Source organism: Coturnix japonica, chromosome 3 (assembly GCF_001577835.2).
Source record: "Coturnix japonica isolate 7356 chromosome 3, Coturnix japonica 2.1, whole genome shotgun sequence".
Taxonomy (NCBI): domain Eukaryota; kingdom Metazoa; phylum Chordata; class Aves; order Galliformes; family Phasianidae; genus Coturnix; species Coturnix japonica.
Window position 1 is genome coordinate 1,932,189 of NC_029518.1, and position 20,974 is coordinate 1,953,162.

At 48.0% G+C, this 20,974-nt stretch overlaps 1 protein-coding gene across 1 annotated transcript in view; it reads right to left on the reverse strand.

Moving 5' to 3' along the window:
* Positions 1 to 4,636, reverse strand: part of UGP2 (UDP-glucose pyrophosphorylase 2) — a 20,516-nt gene extending 15,880 nt beyond the window's left edge. The window contains exon 1 of the mRNA XM_015856556.2: positions 4,477 to 4,636. Coding sequence (XP_015712042.1) covers positions 4,477 to 4,492 — 16 coding nt within the window. The 5' untranslated portion in view covers positions 4,493 to 4,636. The remainder of the gene's footprint in view (positions 1 to 4,476) is intronic.
* Between the last annotated feature and the right edge of the window lie 16,338 nt (positions 4,637 to 20,974).

Sequence of the window (20,974 nt, forward strand, 5' to 3'; positions counted from 1 at the left end):
ACGGCATCCTGGCTTGCATCAAAAACAGTGTTACTAGCAGGAACAGGGAGGTAATTGTCCCCCTGTACTCGGCATTGGTGCGGCCGCACCTTGAGTACTGTGTTCAGTTTTGGGCCCCTCACTGCAAGAAAGACATTGAGGCCCTGGAACGTGTTCAGAGGAGGGCTACAAAGCTGGCGAGGGGTCTGGAGCACAGGCCTTATGAGGAGCGGCTGAGGGAGCTGGGATTGTTCAGCCTGGAGAAGAGGAGGCTCAGGGGAGACCTTATAGCTCTCTATAACTTCCTGAAGGGGATTGTAGTGAGCTGGGGGTTGGCCTCTTCTCTCGTGTCATTAGTGATAGAACTAGAGGGAATGGTTTTAAGCTGCATCGGGGGAGATTCAGGCTGGACATCAGGAAGTATTACTTTTCTGAAAGAGTAGTCAGGCATTGGAATGCACTGCCCAGGGAGGTGGTGGAGTCACCGACCATGGCAGTGTTTGAGAAACGCTTGGATGTGGCACTGAGGAATATGATTTTGCCTGGAAGTATTGGTAATGGTTGGACTAGATGATCTTCTAGGTCTTTTCCAACCTTGATAATTCTGTGATTCTGTGATTAGCTGATTTGTATATCAAAAAACAGTGTTTTGTAGCCAGAATGTTTTCTACCAAACAGTGTTATTCTGCTCTTTGTATCTGTTGTAGTTTTGCCGGAAATAACTAGGAAGCATTACTTTTGGAGAGATCCACATATATGTAGTCAATTCACATGACCTAATCTCATTTGATTACCATGCCAGGAATCCAAAGCTTTCATTCCTAGTAGTTTGAAGAACAGACCTTAACTCGGGAGCAATAAGCAACGGCTCTCAAAACCCAAAGAAAATCCCCAACAATCCATCTCAAGAAGCATCCGGAAATCCAGAATTCATATCCTAACTCATCAGCATACTTCAGCAATGAAAGAAAAGTGAAAAAGCCATTCACTGAAGTATGTATTTGATACAGAACATTGTGACCAAGGGTATCCTTCTGTTCACACAACCAAATAGAGCCGTGGTTTAATTATTTACACAGTACTCTTTCGCACAATCCTCAGTTTGCTCCAGTAAATATTCCCTTATTTTATCATACGAGTATTTTCACACTATGGCACGCACTTCAAGTTACTAAGCAACCCAGAGAATTAGCCCGTCTATCACTGCGGCATTTGTTCTGCTTTTGAAAGTGATAAGCTCCATAAAAGTGAAAAAGAATAAGTACACAAATGGACTATACGGCAAAGTCCGCGTTGCCAAAGCACCTCACAGAAAGAAATGGAAGATAACTCCGCTTTATTTTCCAGAAGAAAGCATTTGAAGTGAGTGCCTTCTCAAAAGACATTCCCAGTACGTTCTCTAAAGACCTCAGTTAATTTAATTTCTGCCAAATCCCCCGAGCAATCACTTCTCTGTAACACTGAGAGGTGCTGCCTTGCCAAACAGAGCTGGGATTTAGAAACACCGTGAATAGCAGTGCAAAAAGGGACGGGAGCAAACTTTGCAAATGAAGCAAGCAACGATGCCAGGAAATACTGCTAGAAGGGGCAGCCATGTTTCAAGTTCTCTTGTTTGGAACACGCGTTAAAAGACTGTTGAATGCCTAAGAAAGCCAAGAGCAGTTCATTTTAATATGGTTGTGATTATGTTTTCTTTAAGGAAAATACCCTACAACCTCAGATTCAGTGACAGTGACTCCAAAGGCCACAGAAGCCATTTTCCTGGCTGCATCATTTTGCAGGTAAGGAAAAGAAAACAAAAAGGGGTGAGCGCTGCGGAGCTCTCTGTGCTGTGATGAAGGGGGGAAAGGCAAGCGCAAGGGGAACAGCACAGTTAATAGGTCTGTTTTTAAATCATGCCCTTTGTTTGGCAGTACGAGCAGCTCAAAGCCTGGCAGGTATCCCTTCCTAGGTGGAATATGGAGAAGCACAAGAACTCTTCGTTAAGGCTCACCTCCTCCTACATCAGGATAAGGAGATCTATACCAGCTTAGCGCCTCAGCACGCACTGTGCCTTTGCTCACAGGCTTTGAGCCCACACAGATTGAAACGCTGCTTAAACTTTGGGACAACAACAGCTACAAGATGCTTCCAGGTGTCTGTAACCCTCCCAACCGCGTGCTGCAATACACGGCTGCAGCCAGAGCAACGGCATCCACTTCCAGCAGCTCATTGGCCGTGAACCTCCCGCTATGATGCAACACACCCAGCAGAAACTCAGTAGTGCTCAACAGGAACCGTCATTCGCGCTGCTGATCGTGTTTTGCTTAAGGCAGAGCCACAAGAGACTTCCCCGGGCTGCCACGTACGTAGGAGAACCCTGTTAGTCCACAGTGTCCAAAAGACTTGTCTCTCCTAGATAACAAGCATTTAGAGACTGAGTAATACCACAAACAGACCAAAAGAAGGCACAGCAAAAGTAAACACATGATAATGGCCTGGCTTTCTGTGCAGGGTCCGACACTTACTGAGTGCACTGTTAAATTTAACAGACCACGTTAAGGTTTATTTCCCCCTTTGCCGTAATAGCAAGGATGACACAGAAAGGCCAGTGCAACTGCATTGCTGAATGCAGTCATTTCCTACCAGCAAGTGACATTTTCTGAAGCTGCAATGGAAAGCAGTTACTGCGCCTCTGTGAAGTCAGATGGGAGGCTTGGGGTGCTGGAAGAGCTATCATAAGCTTCCAAACTATATTAGAAAATAAACGCCTCCTCCAAGCAGTTCTGCAGCCACCGGCCTCAGGTTCTGGACAAAGCTCACTTTTACAGTATCAGTGTTCTTCACACACACGTAGTTTTAATGCCTTCAGCAGGAAACGCTCGCTCAGTTAAGCCACCTCTATAGGATTTCATTTAAACCCCGTTGCCCACACCCTTATCTCACAGCCAACCTGCCACTGCCCTCACATCACAGTGAATGGCTGGGCATTTTCATGTTTATCGTGCATGGCTTTATAACCAGCATTTAGGGAAAAAGAAGAAAGATCAAGCTACCGTAAAGGGGGTCTTTGTGAATGATCAGAAACAGATCTTCCTCTACTGCACATGAACAAACAGCAGTGTATTACCTCTCAGCCATCCCTATTTTATATTAAAACAAGGGTAACGAACAAAGCTTAGTTTTGCTGCCCCCAGAGTCCACTGTCTCACTCCAAGGAGGACTTCACTGCCTTAGAACAAGGCACACAGGAGAGAAGCACGGGACAAGTCAAGCAACAAGTCCTCCTAGGGAAATAAGAGGATCTGTTTGGGCTGAAGGTTACGAGTTTTAATTCCTTTTGCAATCCAAGTAAGCACGTGGGATGAGCTACAGCAGAGAACTATTTACATCTCCTTGGAGCCGGCCCACTTGCACCAAGATCCAGGAGCTGACCCATAAGTTCAAACACGCAGCTGAACTTTAAGCACTCTCCTCGTGAACTCGGGGCTGCAGGTACAGAGCGAATGCCTCAACTTCCACCAGCTCCGCTCCAAAGTTCAAGGCAATTTTTATCCCTGACGGGGGTAAAAACCTCATAAATACCCACGTTGGAGCACATAAAACTAACAAACACCCCTTCGCTTGATACTTGCCAACTACACACACCAAGGGCTGCGAGGTTACGCAGTGCAATTTCAAGTGGAGCTGCTCGGGCTAAAAATACCACCTGACACCAGCGACGTCTCTCAGGATAACAGCAGAGAATCTCAGAGCTGAATACTTTTTAAAAGAAAGCTTCCAGGTTCTTGGTGACGTTGGGAAAACTGCTGCTCTGATAGGTTTGCTCAGTTCTCTTTATCCCTATAACAGATAGAGGTGCATTTCCAGCTTCTGAATAAAGGGGGGCATCCTATAGGGGAATGACTCCAGTAGACTAAGAAAGGGAGAGACCCCATGGGAGAATGCCCCACCAGGAGACTGTCCCTTTATTTTTCTCTGTCTGTTGGGGATAAAGCTGACAGATAAAGCCTATCAGGGCAGAAATTTTCCCGACCATCTTCCACAAGCTGGGTACCTTCAGCAGGAGGCCCAGATCAGCCAACAGCCCTAAGAAGCTCGGTTCGAGCCTATTTCTGTCCCACGTTCACAGTCTGCAGGGGTTTATCTCATCTCAGCGCGATTCCTGCCCCGCGTGCGAGCTGTTGGTGCGCTCATACAGCACAGCACAGCACTGCCCAGCGCTGCACATCCATGGCACAGCAGCGGCTCCGCACAGCCTGCCCAGCTCCCGGCTTCACCCAGCAGACCCACGGATGCCCAGCAGACCCTCTGCAGGCGGCAAGACATCCCGTAGGCCGGCGTGGGTTCGCAACCAGAAACCACGGAGGCGCCCCGTTAGCGGGAACGAGGAGGGGATGGGCAGCCTTCAGAGCGCAGACGTGATTTCCCTTCCTGAATCCACCTCCGTTTCGCAATACGGGAAGCCCAAACTGCGACCACGTCCGCGCTGCAGAACCGGGGCAGAACCCCGCTTACCTTTGGCGAAGGACATGTTCGCTCGGGGCCGAGCACCGCGCAACTCAGCCCTGCGGGAGCCGCGCCCGGCCTGCTGCGAACGGAGAGGCACCGACAGCGGCCCCCCCCCGGACTCAGCCTCCCGTCCCCGCACAACCCGCGGGCAGCCCCGAGCGATTTAAATTTCATTGGGGCAGAGGCGGGCCCGCACGGCGCCGGCTTTCACCACCCCTTCCCCGAACCCTCCCCCGGGCTGGGCCTCCCGACTCGCGGGGCTCCCGCTCGGGCTCCTCCCCGCTCCGGCCCAGCCCTGCCGCCCCTCCATGGCCCCGTCAATGCGAGCGGCCCTCGGGCCCCGCCCCTAAGAACCGAACGAGCGGAACCGACCCCGCCGAACCCACCGAACACACCCGGACCGCCGGCACCGGACGGGCGGGGACAAGGGAACGGGGCGGAGCCGGAGCGGGGGCGCGTGCGCGCGCGGGTGGGGGGGGGGCGCGCGCGGCCTGCGCGCACGCGCGCTGCGGTGGCGGGTGTCCGCTAGGGGGCGCTAGGGAGCGGTCATAGGGGCGGGTTATAGGGAGCAACGGGGTGTGAGAGCACGAGCTCAGTGCGCGGATATGGGTGTTGTAGTGCTTCATGTTTGCTCAGCGCAGCGACAGCAGCACCGCGGGGCCTGTGCGAGGAGCTGGGAACACCACTGTGCTGTCCCCTGTCCTGGGACACGCGGCTGCAGGGGCAGCTTCACTTGCAGGGGCAGCTTCACTTGCAGGCCCAACAAAAGCTCCGGCGTCATTCAGTGCCTATTTTTGGCTCAGTGACCTACAGTGAATGACAGCTGAGCCCCTTCCTGACTGTCACCCGCTCCTTTCCCCCTCCCCTGCCCCCCCAGTCCCATTCCCACCGCTGTCATTAAGGGCAAATCAGGTGTTGGCTGCTCTTTGGATGTGGTGATAAATGTGCTTGGCACGCAGCTTCTCCTTTCAGGGCTGGAAGCCGAGCTACAGGAGATGGAGAAGGGGAAAAGAAGAAAGCTGCTTGTCATGGGGTCTGAGTGTTCCCCAATTTGCTTGAAACCATCTCCATTTCCCCAAGCCAGCCTGCATCCCACTGCTCCCATGCCTTGGGATGTGGGCACTGCCATGCCCATCTACATCCCTTTACCCTCCTATACAACTTAGTGTCTACCTACACCTCTATGTACCCATAGGCATTTGACTGGCAAGTAATTGGTAATTAGATGTTGTACATGTGTGCACTGAAGCATGGTGAACCTGGAAAAGCACGTAGACTGGTGATGAGTGAGACGAAAGGAGCAGTTATGACCTTGCCATGGGTTCTCCTCGGTGAGCCACTTCTTCATCTGTTTCTTCAATCTGTTGCTGGTCTCGTGGGGCTGTAGGGAACAAGAGCAGGTTATGGTGCTGGGGGGGCCTGGTGCTTGCTGACCCATGGTGTGTGCCATGTGCCATGTCCTCACCCAGCTCTGCCCCACACCAGTCTTCCCTGCTCCATCTCAGCTGGAACAAGCTTGTTTCACTAGAAAGAGCACTCAGTAAATCCTCTTAATTAATGCCATATTTGCTTCCCTTCCTTAGTTACAGTGCAACAAAAGAATTCAGCTGGAACCTTTGCTTTTCGTTTTCTTTGCGGTACTAAGTGAAATGCCAGAAAACAACTATTTCTCTTGCCCAAGCCACTTGGAGCAGCACATGGAACTTCCCTTATATCTCCTTTTGGTGTCAAACAGGGAGCCTTGCATTCCTTTCAGTGACATGTCACCACTGCTCAGGTTTTGATGGCGACTCCATGGATTGTCTCAGAGCTGTTCCTTGGATTGTAAAGCTGTCTGTGAGTTGTAAATCACAATTAGGGCCTTTTAGCTGTCTCTCAAGGAGAGGCTTGTAGCTGAAGGGTAGTGAGTCGGAGATGGCTGTAGGACTCAGAATGAGGGGAGGAGTGGATGCAGCAGGGCTGAGTGGCATCACATCCTGGAAGGAGGAGAGTGATGGCATATTTTTCCCATTACTCAACATCTTCCTGCACAGTAATGTTCTCTTCTGCAGGGGTGGATGGTCCTGGTGCACACATTTTGGTGTTCTGCAGCAGTCCCAAGTGATTTTCTGCCTAACGCAGCGTGTGACTAAGAGATGCTAAAACCCAGCCAGGAACAAATGAGGTCTGTGTTCCTCTCATTGGCCTCAGCACTGGGGAGCCTCTCCCAGGCAGGTCCATCCCTGCCTCCTCTGCTTCTGCATATCCCGGCCAAAGCCATCCACATCCACAAGCCAAACTTGGGAATGGAAAATCACAAATCTAAATCGAGGCCTTTCAGTCATTGGTTAATTATTCCATCCTTGGTGTGTTATTCTTGTTATGGGGGCACATAAAATCTAGGAGACAGCACTGCTGGGGTAGGCACACTACAATGTCTCCTTTGCTCCCAGAGGCCCCTCATCAAGGTAAGCACAGTGGGCAGTTGCCTTCAAAAGCAGAGAGCAGTCCTGGAAACCATCTGTTTGTGTGTGTGACTTCTGGACAGCATGGAGCAGCAGCTGGCAGTGGGACAGCAAATGCTGCTGAAGGTAAGGACACCTAAGGTCACTGCCAGGTTCCTGCCAGGTTCCTTGCACTGAGCTTGCAGCTGGTATTTGGAATATAGTCTTCTGCTGTGTTGGGTCCACCAGCATCAAAAGCATTTGTTACTGTGCAGTTGGGTTCTGAGTGTTTTGGAGCTGGTCCTTTAATGGCACGTATCCCACCTGTCCGAAAGCACTTCCTTTTTGTTTTTGTTTTTCTGATTCTGTATGTTTTGTTTTCTGATTCTGTGATTCTGTGATTCTGTGATTCTGTGATTCTGTGATTTGTTGTTTCCTTGAGTTATGACATGAAATGTAACTGCTACGTAACTTTGCTGGAGAAACCCAGAAGCAACCAGGGATGTTTTACAGGCTCACCGAGGGCAATGTGAGGTGCTCTGCTTCAGCATAGAAGCTTTGGCAGGAGTTACGGTTTACTGGTTGGAGGAGCTCAAAGCTTTCCCTGAATGCAGACTGCTTGCAGGAGCCAAATCCTTCAGTTTTCAGTGAAAACCTTGGAAACCAGCTCCTTAGGAACAACAAATGGCAGAGTTTGCCAGCTGGAAGCCTCTGGGAAGGGAAGCAATCAGTTGATGTGTTGCTGTGGGGAATGAGCCAGGAAGGGGGACAGCACAGACATGAGCTGGTGCCGGTCAGGCTGTGCTGGGTGTGAGGGCTGTTCTGCTCTTCAATGGATTGAAAAAACCAAGCCATAAATCTGGCACGACCGTGCAAGATGTTAGGCTGGCTCATGCTGTGTCTCCGGGGCACATGCTGCTTTGCCTCTATGTGCCACTACCAGGTCCTTGCTGGTGGCACCTCCTTGCAGACCGGTGCCAGCTGTTCCTCCTCACTATCCACCTGGTGGAGATACAAAGGTGGCTCAGCTCCAGCAGGTGTATGTCATGGGCACAGCCTGCCCTGTCACCTGCCCTGTCAATGGATCTGCAAGGATCCCATGCCTCGAGGACTTTGCTTTGCCTCTCCCAGCACCCTGCATGGTGGTTGCCACAATGTGGGACACAGTGGTTGCCATTTTGGTGGGATCAACTCATGATCTCAGCGTAAGGTAAAGTTGGCCTTCTAGAAAGCTAGCTGAGAAGCTCCCTTAAGCTTTTATGAGAGACCTCTGCAAAATCATCAGCAGAAGCAGTCAGAAAGCTGCTTATGGGAACTGAAGGAGCTCCAGTTAGACAGCCTTCCCTTCAAACTTCATGACCTTCTTCAAGAGCTTCCTCCTCTCTGCCACTCGCCTTCTATTGAGGCCAAACAGGTGGCACCCAGACAGCTGTGCCACTCGGCAATTGGATCTTTTAAAGCTGATTTAGGGAGACTCCTGTCTGGCTGAGTACAGCTTTTGGACACATCGGATGGCTTAAAAAATAAATGAGATATGGTCAGCTCATCACCCAGTGGAACATGGGAAGAAAGTGAATTTCTGCATCGATCGGCTCTTGCCTAAAAAGAAAGGTGCAATATATCTTGGCCTCTCCCCTGTAATGGAGCAGCTCTAGCATGTCGCCCTTCGCTTCAAGGTTTGTCAACAAGGCTGACTCATTGCTGCAGCTAATTGGAGCCTTCAAGCTGATTATGAGGATTGCAATAAGTGGAGTTACAAAATCGCTGGGTCTGATACTCGGTAATACAAAAGCCACTTTATGCTGACCTGGACTTAAAGCACCCGAGGATAATGTAAAGTGCTCTGGGAGCAAATGGGATGGATCCTGCAGCCAGTGGGGGCAGAGTGTATGTGTATCGACCACCTCATCTGCCCTTTTTTGTGCTGAAAACATCGTTCTCTTCAGGCAGCACTCGGCCTTCCACTGAAATAAACAAGTAACCAATTCAGGCAGCTATCTGAAGGGCTGGCTGGTATCGATCCCTTCAAAGTAGAATAAAGCCTTGAGGAGGCCATTTGTATGTTCCTCTGGGGGTGTCTCAAGAGAAGACCTCACCCAGTCAGTAAAACTCTCCACCAGGTCTGCCAGCACATCATGGCTGGGCTCTCCCTACATTTCAGGTGTATTTTAAACTCAGTGTAAACCTGAAAAGAAGGGCTCAACTCCTTTCTATCAGTGACACAGAAAGGAAAGGATCTGCTAAGTGTGTTTAAAATGACTCAAAGCAATTGTTTTCTCTTGTCCACAGAACAGCTTCTGATGTAAAAGTGCCAGGGAGGTGTAATGCTCATCGCCTGGGGTGACCACAGGTTCATGCCCTGAGCCTCCCTCCCCTCCTGGAGAGGAGCCCAGCAGCATGAGAACTGCTGGATCCTGTGGTCTAGGGAGTCCTGACTCAGAGGTCGGGTGTGCACATCAATAATCCTGGTGGAGAAAGGGAGCTGCAAAGGGAAGCCTTATCTCTGGGTGAAGTATAGGTCCAAAAATATGACAATAGTCATGATACCTGTTGCCCTGGTCACTCTGTGTAAGGTTACTGCCACGATGACATTTGGATGACAGCATCATCTGTCATGCCTTTGAGTCTACAAGTAGGTGTAACCAAGGGTTTAGGTTTCAATGTTGATAAAATCATGCAGGATTTAGGGGGTGTGAGGTTGTTTTTCAGCCTGGCCAGTGCCTCAAACCATGCATCTCTAACTACCTTGGGACCACTGGCATCCGGGTTTCAGATTGCCTCCCACTCACTTCACAGGGCACAGAAACCCTTGGATGTGAGGTGAACCTGCAATAGGGACAAGAAAGTGGAAAATCTGGCCAAACCAGTATGCCCAGCTGGTTAAATCAGGAAAACTGAATGACCCTGGCTGGTGGGAACCCAGACTGTTCAGCCTAGATGTGCTGTCTTTCCCCACCAGCAGTACTTTTGGGATGTCAGAATCCTTTGTAGTCAGATTTGTGCCCTGGAGAAAAAGAGGTCTTAGAAAGGACCTTCCTCCTGAAATGAGGGGATTTGCTGAGAGACCCTTGGAAACCAGGGGATAGCCATATGGCAATGGCACACCCAGCAAGTGTAGAGAGGATGGGATGGGATGGGATGGGATGGGATGGGATGGGATGGGATGGGATGGGATGGGATGGGATGGGATGGGATGAGTGTGGGTGCCTCCACTAACAAAGCAAATAGAGCTTGAATTGCAGCCACAGCCCTTTTGGAAGAAAAGGGTCATGTAGGGTGATGAACTGAGAAACACCAGGTATCTGTGTGGGTAAGAGTGCTTGTGTATAAATACACATATATGTATGAGTGCACTTCTCCCGTGCATGGGATGTTCAGATTTTGATATGGAGTTTCATCTGAAATGAGGGTGCAGTGTGGATGCAACCTGCTCTTTGCTAGCAGGCCCCTAGTGCCAAACCAGCCTGGTTTTACACCAGCACTGCCATGCACATCAAGCATAAGTGTCCAGGAGTAATCCCAAACACCAGATCTTAGTCCCATTTATGGGTAAATTGCTAGCGCAGCCCCACAGGGAATTTTCACACGTTTCATCTGCTCCTACATAAATAACAATAAACCAGCATGGGAAAAAAAAAAAAACATCCAAAGTTGCTAGGCACGCTGGAGCTCCAGAATAAACAGCAAGGAGAAATAAGCTCGGCACTGTCAGTTTGTGAGGTCATTGGAAGCTTCAGAGCTAAATGCCGGAGCAGGCAGCAACACTTGGTGGGAAGGGAAGTGAGTGCCCTGCTGTTGCACAAACAGGGCTAGGCAGAAGGGATGCTGGGCAGGGAGGGGTTTGGCAGCTGATCCTTCCCATTAAATCACTCCCTCTTGCGTTCTGAGGGGAGCTCTGCCTGTCTGAATGTCTCCCCACATTATTTTTCAAGATAAGGTGATGCTTTGCAATTCCTCACATTCTGCTTCCCATCTCTTCTTCAAAATACACCCTCCTATATGTTACCATGTGCCAGCAGGCTGCTCAGATGTAAATGGGATGCTTCCAGTGGCTGCCCCACAGCTCACTAACAAACACAGCAATAAAACCCTTGCACGTTCTCCTTCTGAAGGAGACAGCATGTCCGTTGTCATCACTTCTTAAGACCTGCTATTATTAGATCTAGTTTTAAACAGCTGCCTGTTCCCCCGGTGCTTTAGTCAGAGCGGGCGCTAAATATGTGTTATTCATTCTTACCATAAACCGTTCTTTTGATATTCTGATATATGTTAACTTCGTTAACAGCATTTCATTTCCAGAGAAATGAAAAGGAAATACCCAGTGCTGTTCAGTCAGTGAGAGCTCATTTCCTAATCCTTGCAGTGAGGGTATGGGCAAGCAACTGAGCCGCATTAGCATCTACTGGGACCCAACCTGTGTCCTGATGTAACATTCCGGGAAAGTGAGTCACTCCTGCCCATAAATGTTGCCCATAGATTGCTGTCAGATGGCATAAAACAAGTCCAAAAACTGAGCACCAACAAGGATTCTGGTTCTAACAGTGCTCAAGTCATTTTATTGCCTCTCTGTGCCCTGCCTTCCTGACTGTGAGTCTGCCAGCGTTCCACAATACAGACTTCTTTGGCATTTTTGTCCAGCTGAACCTGTTAATGAATGTTACTGTTACTTGAGCAGCCTCCTGATAGTGATGTGGTACCGAGGGTCATCTACAAGGGCTGCTCCAAAAGTAATGCCTCCTATGTTTTTATGCTGGCCCACGGAGTTAGAGGTGGATGTTGGTGGTATGGCAGCAGAGGTTCAACCTTCTCACCAGTTCCCTATGACATGTTGTTGCTGTGGGACAGAGGGCAGCAGAGGGGCAATCTGACAGAATGGTGTCTAGCATGAAAGTGAATGAATTAAAGGTGACAAAGGTCACTAAATTGCTCCGTGTGGAAATAATGCCCCCCATTGACATTCATTGATGCTTGCTGAATATTTATGGAGACCAAACAGTGGATGTGAGCACAGTGAGGCGGTGGGTGGTGAGTTTCAGCAGTGATACTGATATGAAGGACAAACCAGGTTTCATATATCCATGCAGTTGTTTAGGAGGGCGCCATGCAGGCTTGTGTTCATGGCTGGTGAAAATGCACAGCTAATGGTGGTGACTGTTGAAAAACAGTGTTTTATAGCTGAGAATTTGCTCTATCCAACAGTGTTATTGGTATCTGTTGCAGTTTCCATGGAAATAAATGGGAAGCATTAGTTTCAGAGTGACCCATGTAGGCTGGAAAAGATCTTCAAGATCACCAATCTGATCTTCTGAGCCCCATCACCAAACCATGTCCATCAGTGCCATCCTGCCCGGGCCAAGACATCATTAACTTGTTTCAGCTTCCCAGATCTCCCATCAGGTTCCCCAGGCAGCTCATAGGCTTTCTGGGAAAAGGAACAAGCTCAAAAAAGAAATCTTTTCCTATCTGTCAACACATCTTCTACCTGCCACCCCTTCCTTGCTTTCTCAAGGCCAAGCAAAGCAAAGGCAAAGATTATTTAAAGCATTTTTCTGTGTGGTAGCAGATTGGAGAGTGAGTCAGTTCATCTTATCAGGGGGACTTTGGTACTCTACAGAATAAGGCTTTGTCCTTGGTGGGATAGCATGTAAGCACTGTGAGCAGAGCCATGCATGGGGCGCAGACAGCTGGCGTTGCATGTGTCCATGTGCTGGCAAGCCCCACACCATTAAACATTAACCCTGCAAGGTACCCACTCTGTTCTTCATCCAGCACAGACTTCTGCTCCTGGGAGTGATCAGTCACACATGGCTGAATGATCTCGGAAATGGGTGAAGCTTTGAGATGATACATTACTTATGTTTGGGTTGGAGCTAATAGTGTAATATATAAATAGCATAACAACTTTTGTCCTACCCTTGAATGCCTCCAGATTAATCTACAGGCTCTTGTTTATTGCACATCTTCTGCTTACCTGATTGGGAAAGGTTGTTACAACTTTAGGTGAAGCTGTCCAGGCAGAGACCCAAACCACTCCTCTCACTGTTTTCAGTTATACACAGCCACACAAGCATAACTCTACCAATAATTCTGAGGGAATAAACAGGGCTGTGCAAATTCACCCCCCATATCTTCTGTGGTTTGGTGGAGCCGGCAGGGTGCGGATAGGCAGAGGTGGGGATGAGGAGGGTTAATGATTTACTTTTTTCCCCTCTCACACCATTGTTATATATCTCCAAAGAACTGTGTTCGTGTACAAGAGTTAACACAGATGTATGCACCCAAGGGAGTTGGGAAGGGAAACAGTCACTTGGCCAAACAATCCATCTTTATAATATCGATTCAGAACTAAATGGAGGAGTAGCCTTCCAGTCTAAGCACCAAAGCTCTGCATCCATTTGATGCAATGAGCACATGTTTTTGGGAAATGCACGGCAGAAAGAAAGTCCAAAGAAAATCTGAGTCTTTCTTTGAACAACCCTCTGCTGCTCAAGGACAGGAGATGGTGTGGGAGAAGCATGGCAGCCTGGTGCTGTTCTCTGCACTGCGGACCCCTGTCTCTTTGCCGTGTGGGTGAATTTCCCAACAAGCCAGAGTTGGTTGCGGCGGGTCTCGCTGGGTCCTGGCAATGGGATGTGGAGATGTGGACACGGACATCTCTCCATTGTGGCCCTGCAGCCCCTACATGCTCCTTCTTTAACCAACTCTGCTCAGTGCTGGAGTGAGGAGCAGCCTCCTCCATGGGAATTCCACAGCATTCCGTAAGCCCTGCCCCAGCTCTTTGCTTGGACCACCCCCAAGCTCTGCCTCTCTCCTGTTGCCGATGCCTGTCTTGATTCTTGATCCGCATGATTTGATCCTAAGCCTTTCCTGTAACCTGACTCTCTGACTTTTGCCCTGACTCCTCGCAGTAGCAGAATATCCAGAGCAGCATTTTCCTCCCGTCCCTTCCTCTGTGCTGTGACAGCAGCGGGGTGAGGTGACGCTCCGTACACACACCCCGGCTGGGCTGGCTGCCTGCCACCCACACTCTGCTTTTTCCAGTCACACTCTTTGCTTCTTCAGTGCCAAAGCACACACACAGAGGCACCTCGTGGCACAGATCGCTTCAGGCCACGTGTGCTCTCAGCTGCCGGTCACAATGTTTGCTGGAGCCTGGTCCTCCACCAGCTTCCTTCAGAGATCAGAGCTGCTTGGATTTCACATGGGTGACATGATGGACACCATCCTCCCTCTGCCTCCAAACACCCAGCTCCCCACTGCACCAGCACCACTCTGCCCCATCTCATTACTTTCTCCTTACCTCAGGGCTAATCCATCTTTCCCTCTCCACTGACCTGATTTCTCCCTGTTTCTGCCCACATTTCCCTTATTCCATGCTCAGCAGCTTTTGCAGTTCTCCATCAGACCAGTCTGGCTTCCCTCACACTCCTCTTATCATTCCATGTCATCAGCTCCTCCTGTCTGGAAGGAACCCCCGTGTCCTCCCAGCTAGATAGCTTTTCTAAAAAGCCATGGGACATTTTCTAGCTGGGAGAACATGGGGGTTACGCACATCATTGTTCTCAACCCACTCTAAATCAGAAAAAAGAAAAAAAAAAGCCCACAAAAACAAACATATCTCTCAGCTGAAGCAGTTGGAAGATGATGGTATGGAAGGGCACTAAAACTGGAAGTGAGTTTGAGCTCTGTTAATAGCTATCCAGACAGATCAGTGTCTATCTGCTGGATGGGCAAAAGGGATCTTAAGAGGAAGTTTATGAAGTAAAAAGGGGAAGATAAAAACTCATCATAAGGAAAAATACCTGGTGCTATCAATGGAATATAATGGACTGAAAAGAAGGGTGAGAAACATTGATTTTTTGTCTTGTTCCGCTTTTGTTGAAGCCCATGGCCAAAACCCAGTCAAAATCAATAGCAAAATCCATCAGGAAGCCCCAAGACGGCTTTGATCAGGTTGCATCTCTGTGGTGTTGGTTTTCATTTTGAGGTCACTTGACCATTTTCTGTATTTCTTCACTTTTATGGCTGGACTTTCTTAAAAGCTGTCCAAGAACTGCTGTGTGTCATGTTATCCCTGGGGTTGGCTTTCTAGCTCAATAAAAAAAAAAAAGCTAAGGTAAACTTTCAGTAATCATTTACGACCTTTTCTCACACTCTTCTGTTTGTTTAAGTGTATTTGAAGCTCTCCATGAATGAACGGCTCTTTTGCAGCCACTTCCCTGAGTCGCACCTCCGTGCTGCTGTACCACGTTATGGCTGAGGAGCCCCACGTAAGAGCACCGTGAGTCAGATGCCAATTTATTTGCTCAGCTGTCACTTCTGTTGTCTTGGGAGAAATTTTGCCCCTAAGCAGGTGCCATTTTAGTCACCACCTTTGTGGACATATCAGAAATGTGGATCCTTCATGTAATGAGCCATGTGTCTTTAAAGGGCAATACAGATCCAGAACATGGCAGCCCTTCTTTCACTGCTGAAGCGCTTGGGGATGGTTCCACACTTCAGCTCCTGTACTCTGAGCAAGGATGGTGGGCAGCAAGGTGTGCACCTCTGCATTCTCCTCCTCTACCCACATCTTCTCATGCCAACAACTTGGTCTCCCAAGCAGCGGTGATCCAGTGGTGAGATGGATTAGGGAACTGAATTCCTATAAAACTGAGCCCCCAAAAGCCTGGCCAGTGTTCAGCTTTCTTGCTTGCTACATGGATGTGCAACATCCTGGGCTGGCACAAGGAGAGCCGAAGGAAATAGGGCAGCATTCCCTCTGTGGCTGTGCTGCCTAATACTGTCTTCAGTTATTTCTGGAACTGCCTTGTTGGTACACTGGATGATTAAAAAATGGGATTTTACTACTGAACACACTTCTCAAATGTATACCCATTGTAGTTTTTCTATAACAAGAGAGGTTAAATATTTATCTTCTCACAGCTGCTGAACATTCTTACCAGATTTCTCAGGAATGGCTTCTGCAAAGCACATGGTTTCTCAGAAGCTTGGTAAATGTTAGCTCTGAAATTAATTCAAAGGATATTACTGCCACGCAGTGTGGAATGATACCATGTGAGCATTCATCCTATCAATGAAGTGATGTTCTTTCTGAGTCTTCAGGAACTAAAGCACTGTTATTTTAATGTTGTCTCCTAATTTCACCATTAAATGAATGAACAAATGACTGAAAGGACATGACAATTGAAAAGGTTTACTATTCACACATCTTCTTTTGAGAACTATCTATCTATGATGTAGGTAGGAGGTCTAGAGGGAGGTGGTCGGAACCAACCAGAGGGTTGGAACTGCATCGTCTTAAAGGTCCCTTCCAACCTGAACTGTTCTATGGTAAGTATGGGCGGTAGTAGAAGAGTAACTAAAAAATGTGAAGTGGAAGACTTAGTTGCTGTCAATTTGGAATTGAAAGACAGCAAGATACAGGAACTAAAAGTTTAAAAGTTCTCTTCCCAGTTTGTTGCCACTTCTTGCAAATGCTCTGTAATTTCAGTAGCACAGTCTCTTCAAAGGAGTGGCTGATCTGTATGGAGGTCCAACTAGTAAAATATACAAAGAACATTTTGCTGATAACATGAAAGAGCCTTTGAACACCACTCTAAGCCATTGGGTTTGGGTTTTGGGGGATGCTATGTGGAGCCAGGGGTTGTGGTCCACAGTCCTTGTGGATCCCTTCCAACCCAGATGTCCCATGACTCTAAGATCCTATTGTTCTAATTCTTCATCCTGAGCTACCTAAGTTCTGTGTACAGCTAATGTGGGAAGACAGTCAGCCTGCAGACACCATCCAGTTCTTCTTACCCCCAGTGCATGGTCAGCAATTCCCATGCCAAAAGTAGAGATAAAATGTTACTCTCAGTCATTCATTGCATAACTGAGGAGTTCATACAGGCTAAGGACCTGGTTAAAAGACCAAGGACATTATTCAGGATGAGTTACTCTGAGCCATGTCTTAAAGCAGCTACCCTGTAGTTTTGGAGAGTCTCATTCAGTTTGCTCAGGAACTGCAATGTAAAATTTCTGCCCATGAATGATTACTTATTGCAAAATCAGTTTGATGGAGTGCCACTTCTTTAGACCACTTCTGCATCTGCCTGACAGTCAGACTGAGACACTGAGGCACTGGAAACAAGTGAGGATGAAGCAAGTGGCACTTCTACTTTCTCGTCCAGTTAAGAATACAAAGGAGGTTGAAATAGATCAGATATTTTTCTTTCCAAATGAAAAGGAGCATCATTTCTACCATAGGCCAAAAAGTAAACGCTCACCTTTTAAAAACAGTATGAGATATCAAGAGGCAGACCTGTAAGTTCAACACTTCCAGGGTTGACTCCTCTCCTGGGCCTCTGCCCTCCCCAAGCCTGTGCAGCTGCCTTGTGAGGACACCTCGTGGCTCCAGTGGCCCCTTTGGTTTGTGTTTGGTTGGCTGTATTCAGGGAAAGAGCACCTCTTCCGTGTCTCTACAGGCTGAGAAAAATGGGAAGTAGAATGTGAAGTCAGATATGCAGGTGGTCTCTAAAGGGTCTTCTCTCACTTGGAGAAGAGGCCTGAAGAGAACTTAAAAGTGGTTTACTAACAACTACAAGGAGTATGTTGAAAAGATGAAGTCAGGCTCTTTCTTATCACAGCAAGGGAGCAAGAGACAACAGACATGAAGTGAAATAGAGGAGATTCTCATTAGGTATTATCAGCAAAATTCCATCCAACTAATTAAGCGGGAGGTTGTTCAGAGCTGCTGTCAGTTGATATCAAGACTCAACTGGCTAAAGCTCTAGAAACCTGATGATAGAATCAGGGAGAAGGTCTGTGACAGACTTGCTGTTGTCATACTGAGTATGAGAAAAGTCTGTGATGACCTACAGAAGAGAAAACCTGCTTATTTTTTTTATACTGGAGAGAGGTGACACGCTCATCATTTCTGGTGCATTTGTCATGATGACCTCCTGGTGGGAAGCCCATCTGTCTGATCTCTTCTTGCATCTCTCTTTAGAGAGAAAAATCATGTGGGACCATGTGCTATTTTTATGAGAGGTCTTCACTCCCCGCACAAAACTTCATTAGCTGCAAAGTCTTTATAAGCACTTTGCTCTTGGGCATGACCAGCTCAGGCACAGTGTGGCTTATAGGAGCCTTTATAGCTTCACAGAGGCAGATGGGCCCAGGCTTGCGTGGACCTTGGCCTGAACCAAATAGAAGTGCAGTCTGTGATCATCCAAGGCTTCACAGCACCATTGGGCTGTTATAAATGAATCTTCTGATGATGTGGACTGGAACAGTTCTCACATACCTGTGGTTGATCTGTTACATGTGTCGACCACATCACTGTTAGCCCTGGATGTCACCAGATGTCCCAAGCAGGAACACCTCTCCCTCAGCCTGGCTCACAGCTAAAGCAAACAAGGTTTGCTTTGCCATGCTGTGTTGCAATGTCACCATCACCCTGTGCGTCACACAGCTCTAGGATGTGGCTGAGCCAAGTGACGTGTGTGAGCCCAGCCTGTTCTGGGAAGGTCCCACACCTTCTCTGGACAGCTGAACATCCACATGGAAAATCAGTGAAGACAAAAAGCGTGTCTGCCTTACACAGACTTTGTACATTTTTTGTCATTTTCTTTCACCATGGGCTCGTCAGACCCAAGTTGCACTTTGCACAGAGGCTCCCTTGGCTGTTGGTACCAAGTGAGCTCAAAATGCTGGAGCAAAGACTCCAAGATGACCCAGCTGCAAGGAGTGACCCCACCAGACTGAGTGAATCAATGAGGAACTGGGGAGCTGGGGGTGAAATGCCTTTTGTTGACTCAAATTCTTGGCTGAAGTATAATGTAGAAAGCTTGAGTGCTAGATCCACATGTGTGGTAAGTGACATGGAAACAGCATTCTTGTATGTGTGGGATGACAGAAAGGCAAACAGGTACACAGCACCCTGCTATTAAAGCAAACAAAGCTCTGAGAGCCAGACATTGGGAACTGGATGGAGAGCAGAGGTGGGAGCCTAGTGAGGGAGGAGATGAAAGCTGTGGAAAAGTCACAGAGACCAGTGCTAGTTCTGTTGCTGCAGTCATTCAACTCTGAGCACTCCACCAAGATCCTCCAAAATCCACATCTCTTCATGCTGGATATACATGAAGAGTCAGAGGAGGGGATGTGCCATTATTACACAGTTCAGAGAGCAATGGGTTGCTGACAAACAATATGGCAAAGCCTTATTTGTCAGCATTACCTGTTTGCTGGCTGAGAGCTTTTTTTGCTCTATGTCACTGTGTGTGTGGTACATGGCCACCCTGTCTTCTCCAGAGCCAAACACCATCCTGCAGCTGAGGATTTCAGCTCATTTTGCTACCAGCTATTTTTTAGATACAATTCACTTCTTGTTATCATCTCGGTTTGGGAAAAGGAGCTGAGAGGCAGAGAGGGGTTATCTGCTGCAGGAAAGGATGTCACCCACGGAGCCAGGAACAGAACATGTTTCCTGAGTTTACAACCTAATCTCAAGTAGTATTCCTGTTTGAGAGTGGAAGGGAGGGTCAGCAGCAAGGGGCAAGCATCAAGTTTCTGACACAAAGTGTGTATCAAGTTCATTCTTCTCACCCAAGGGAATCTGCCCCTCGTGTGGAAGGAGGCGCCCATTCGGTGTGGCCTTGGCACAGAGCCTCTTTGCAATGAAGGAGGGAAAACAGGGGGTTGATACCCTCCTGGTCCCCTACCCCTGTAACTACAGAAGTGGTAGAAGATTTGCCTTTTTTTTTTTTTTTGTCTTTTTTTTGTTGTTGTTGTTTGTTTTCTGGTCAGGTATTTGAGTTCTCCAGGCTCACAGGTTGAGGGGGAAAAGCTCTTCCTGCTCTGACTCCCTCTCTGCTAGCTCCACCTGGAGGCCTCAAAACATGCTCACATTTTAATTACGTATCCACTTATTTTTATGTTAGGACAGTGTATCACTAGGGATTTCTCTCACTACTGAAACAAACAGTAGCGGCACTTTCTTTTTTGTGAATAATGCAGGCGAGATCTTCCCATTCTCCATGTATAAAAGTTATGCTGGCGAGAAGACTGCGCAGCCAACAAGCTCTAACAGAGGCATGGAGACAGCAGCAACTGCTGGTGCAGGAACCACCCTGCCATAAACACCAGCACTGGGTTATTTATGCCAGAAACTGGAGGCAGCAGCAGGAGTAGCACCAGAGCCACACGTCACATTGCTGGTGTATCTCCTCTGATAGCAGAGCCATGCTGGATGCTCGTGTCCATCCGGGCTGCTGCTCTTGAACTCTGAGTCTACAAACAGCTGGGTGGTGACACGTCTGTTGGTTTAGACTATTTTAGGAGACAAGCTGCCCTTTTTTTTTAGTCATTTTGCAATGGGGAAATGTTGGATACAACAAAATCATATCTTTAAATCATCTAAACCGTTTTTCCTTATATTTTCCTCTTGTGTTGCAATGGGGGCTAACCTGATCCTTGTACTCTGCTCAACTTCTGCACACCCTCGCAGGTCCTGGCCTCCCAGGGTCCACAGCTGTGAGCTGGTTTGAGTTCATGCAGCTTTTAACACGCTGAAGTAATAAATCACTCCCACGCACATGATGAATATGTGTTTTTGAGAAAGAGCAAGCAAAGGTCTCCGTGTAAAGCCTGCTGTGTCATTTAGCTACAGAACACTTGATGCCTGTACTTAGCAGGCTCAGAGAAGCCTCTGTACATTCACATCTTTGGTAGTAAATATGCATGATAAAAGGTTCTCTAAAACCCAAACAGCAGGGCTTAATTCTAAGCTGAAGATTGCAACTGGGCCTGCAATTTCTTCACTTGCATTTGGAGTACTTTGTTCTACGCATCTCTCTGCTCCTCTTCTGTTCTGACACGATAGCACTTCTTATCGTGCTCCTCTGCAAAGCTGCTGCTTTGAAGATGTCAGAACATTTTCTCAGCACTTGGTGTTTGAACACAAATCGGTTATTTCCATTTTCAGCTGCAACAGTGATAGTGTAACACAGTTATATATTAACATCTGAGCCGTAGTTATGCTCTGAGATCTGCTGTTTGGAATGAAAAATGGATTTGTAAACCTAAAAAAAATCCCCCAA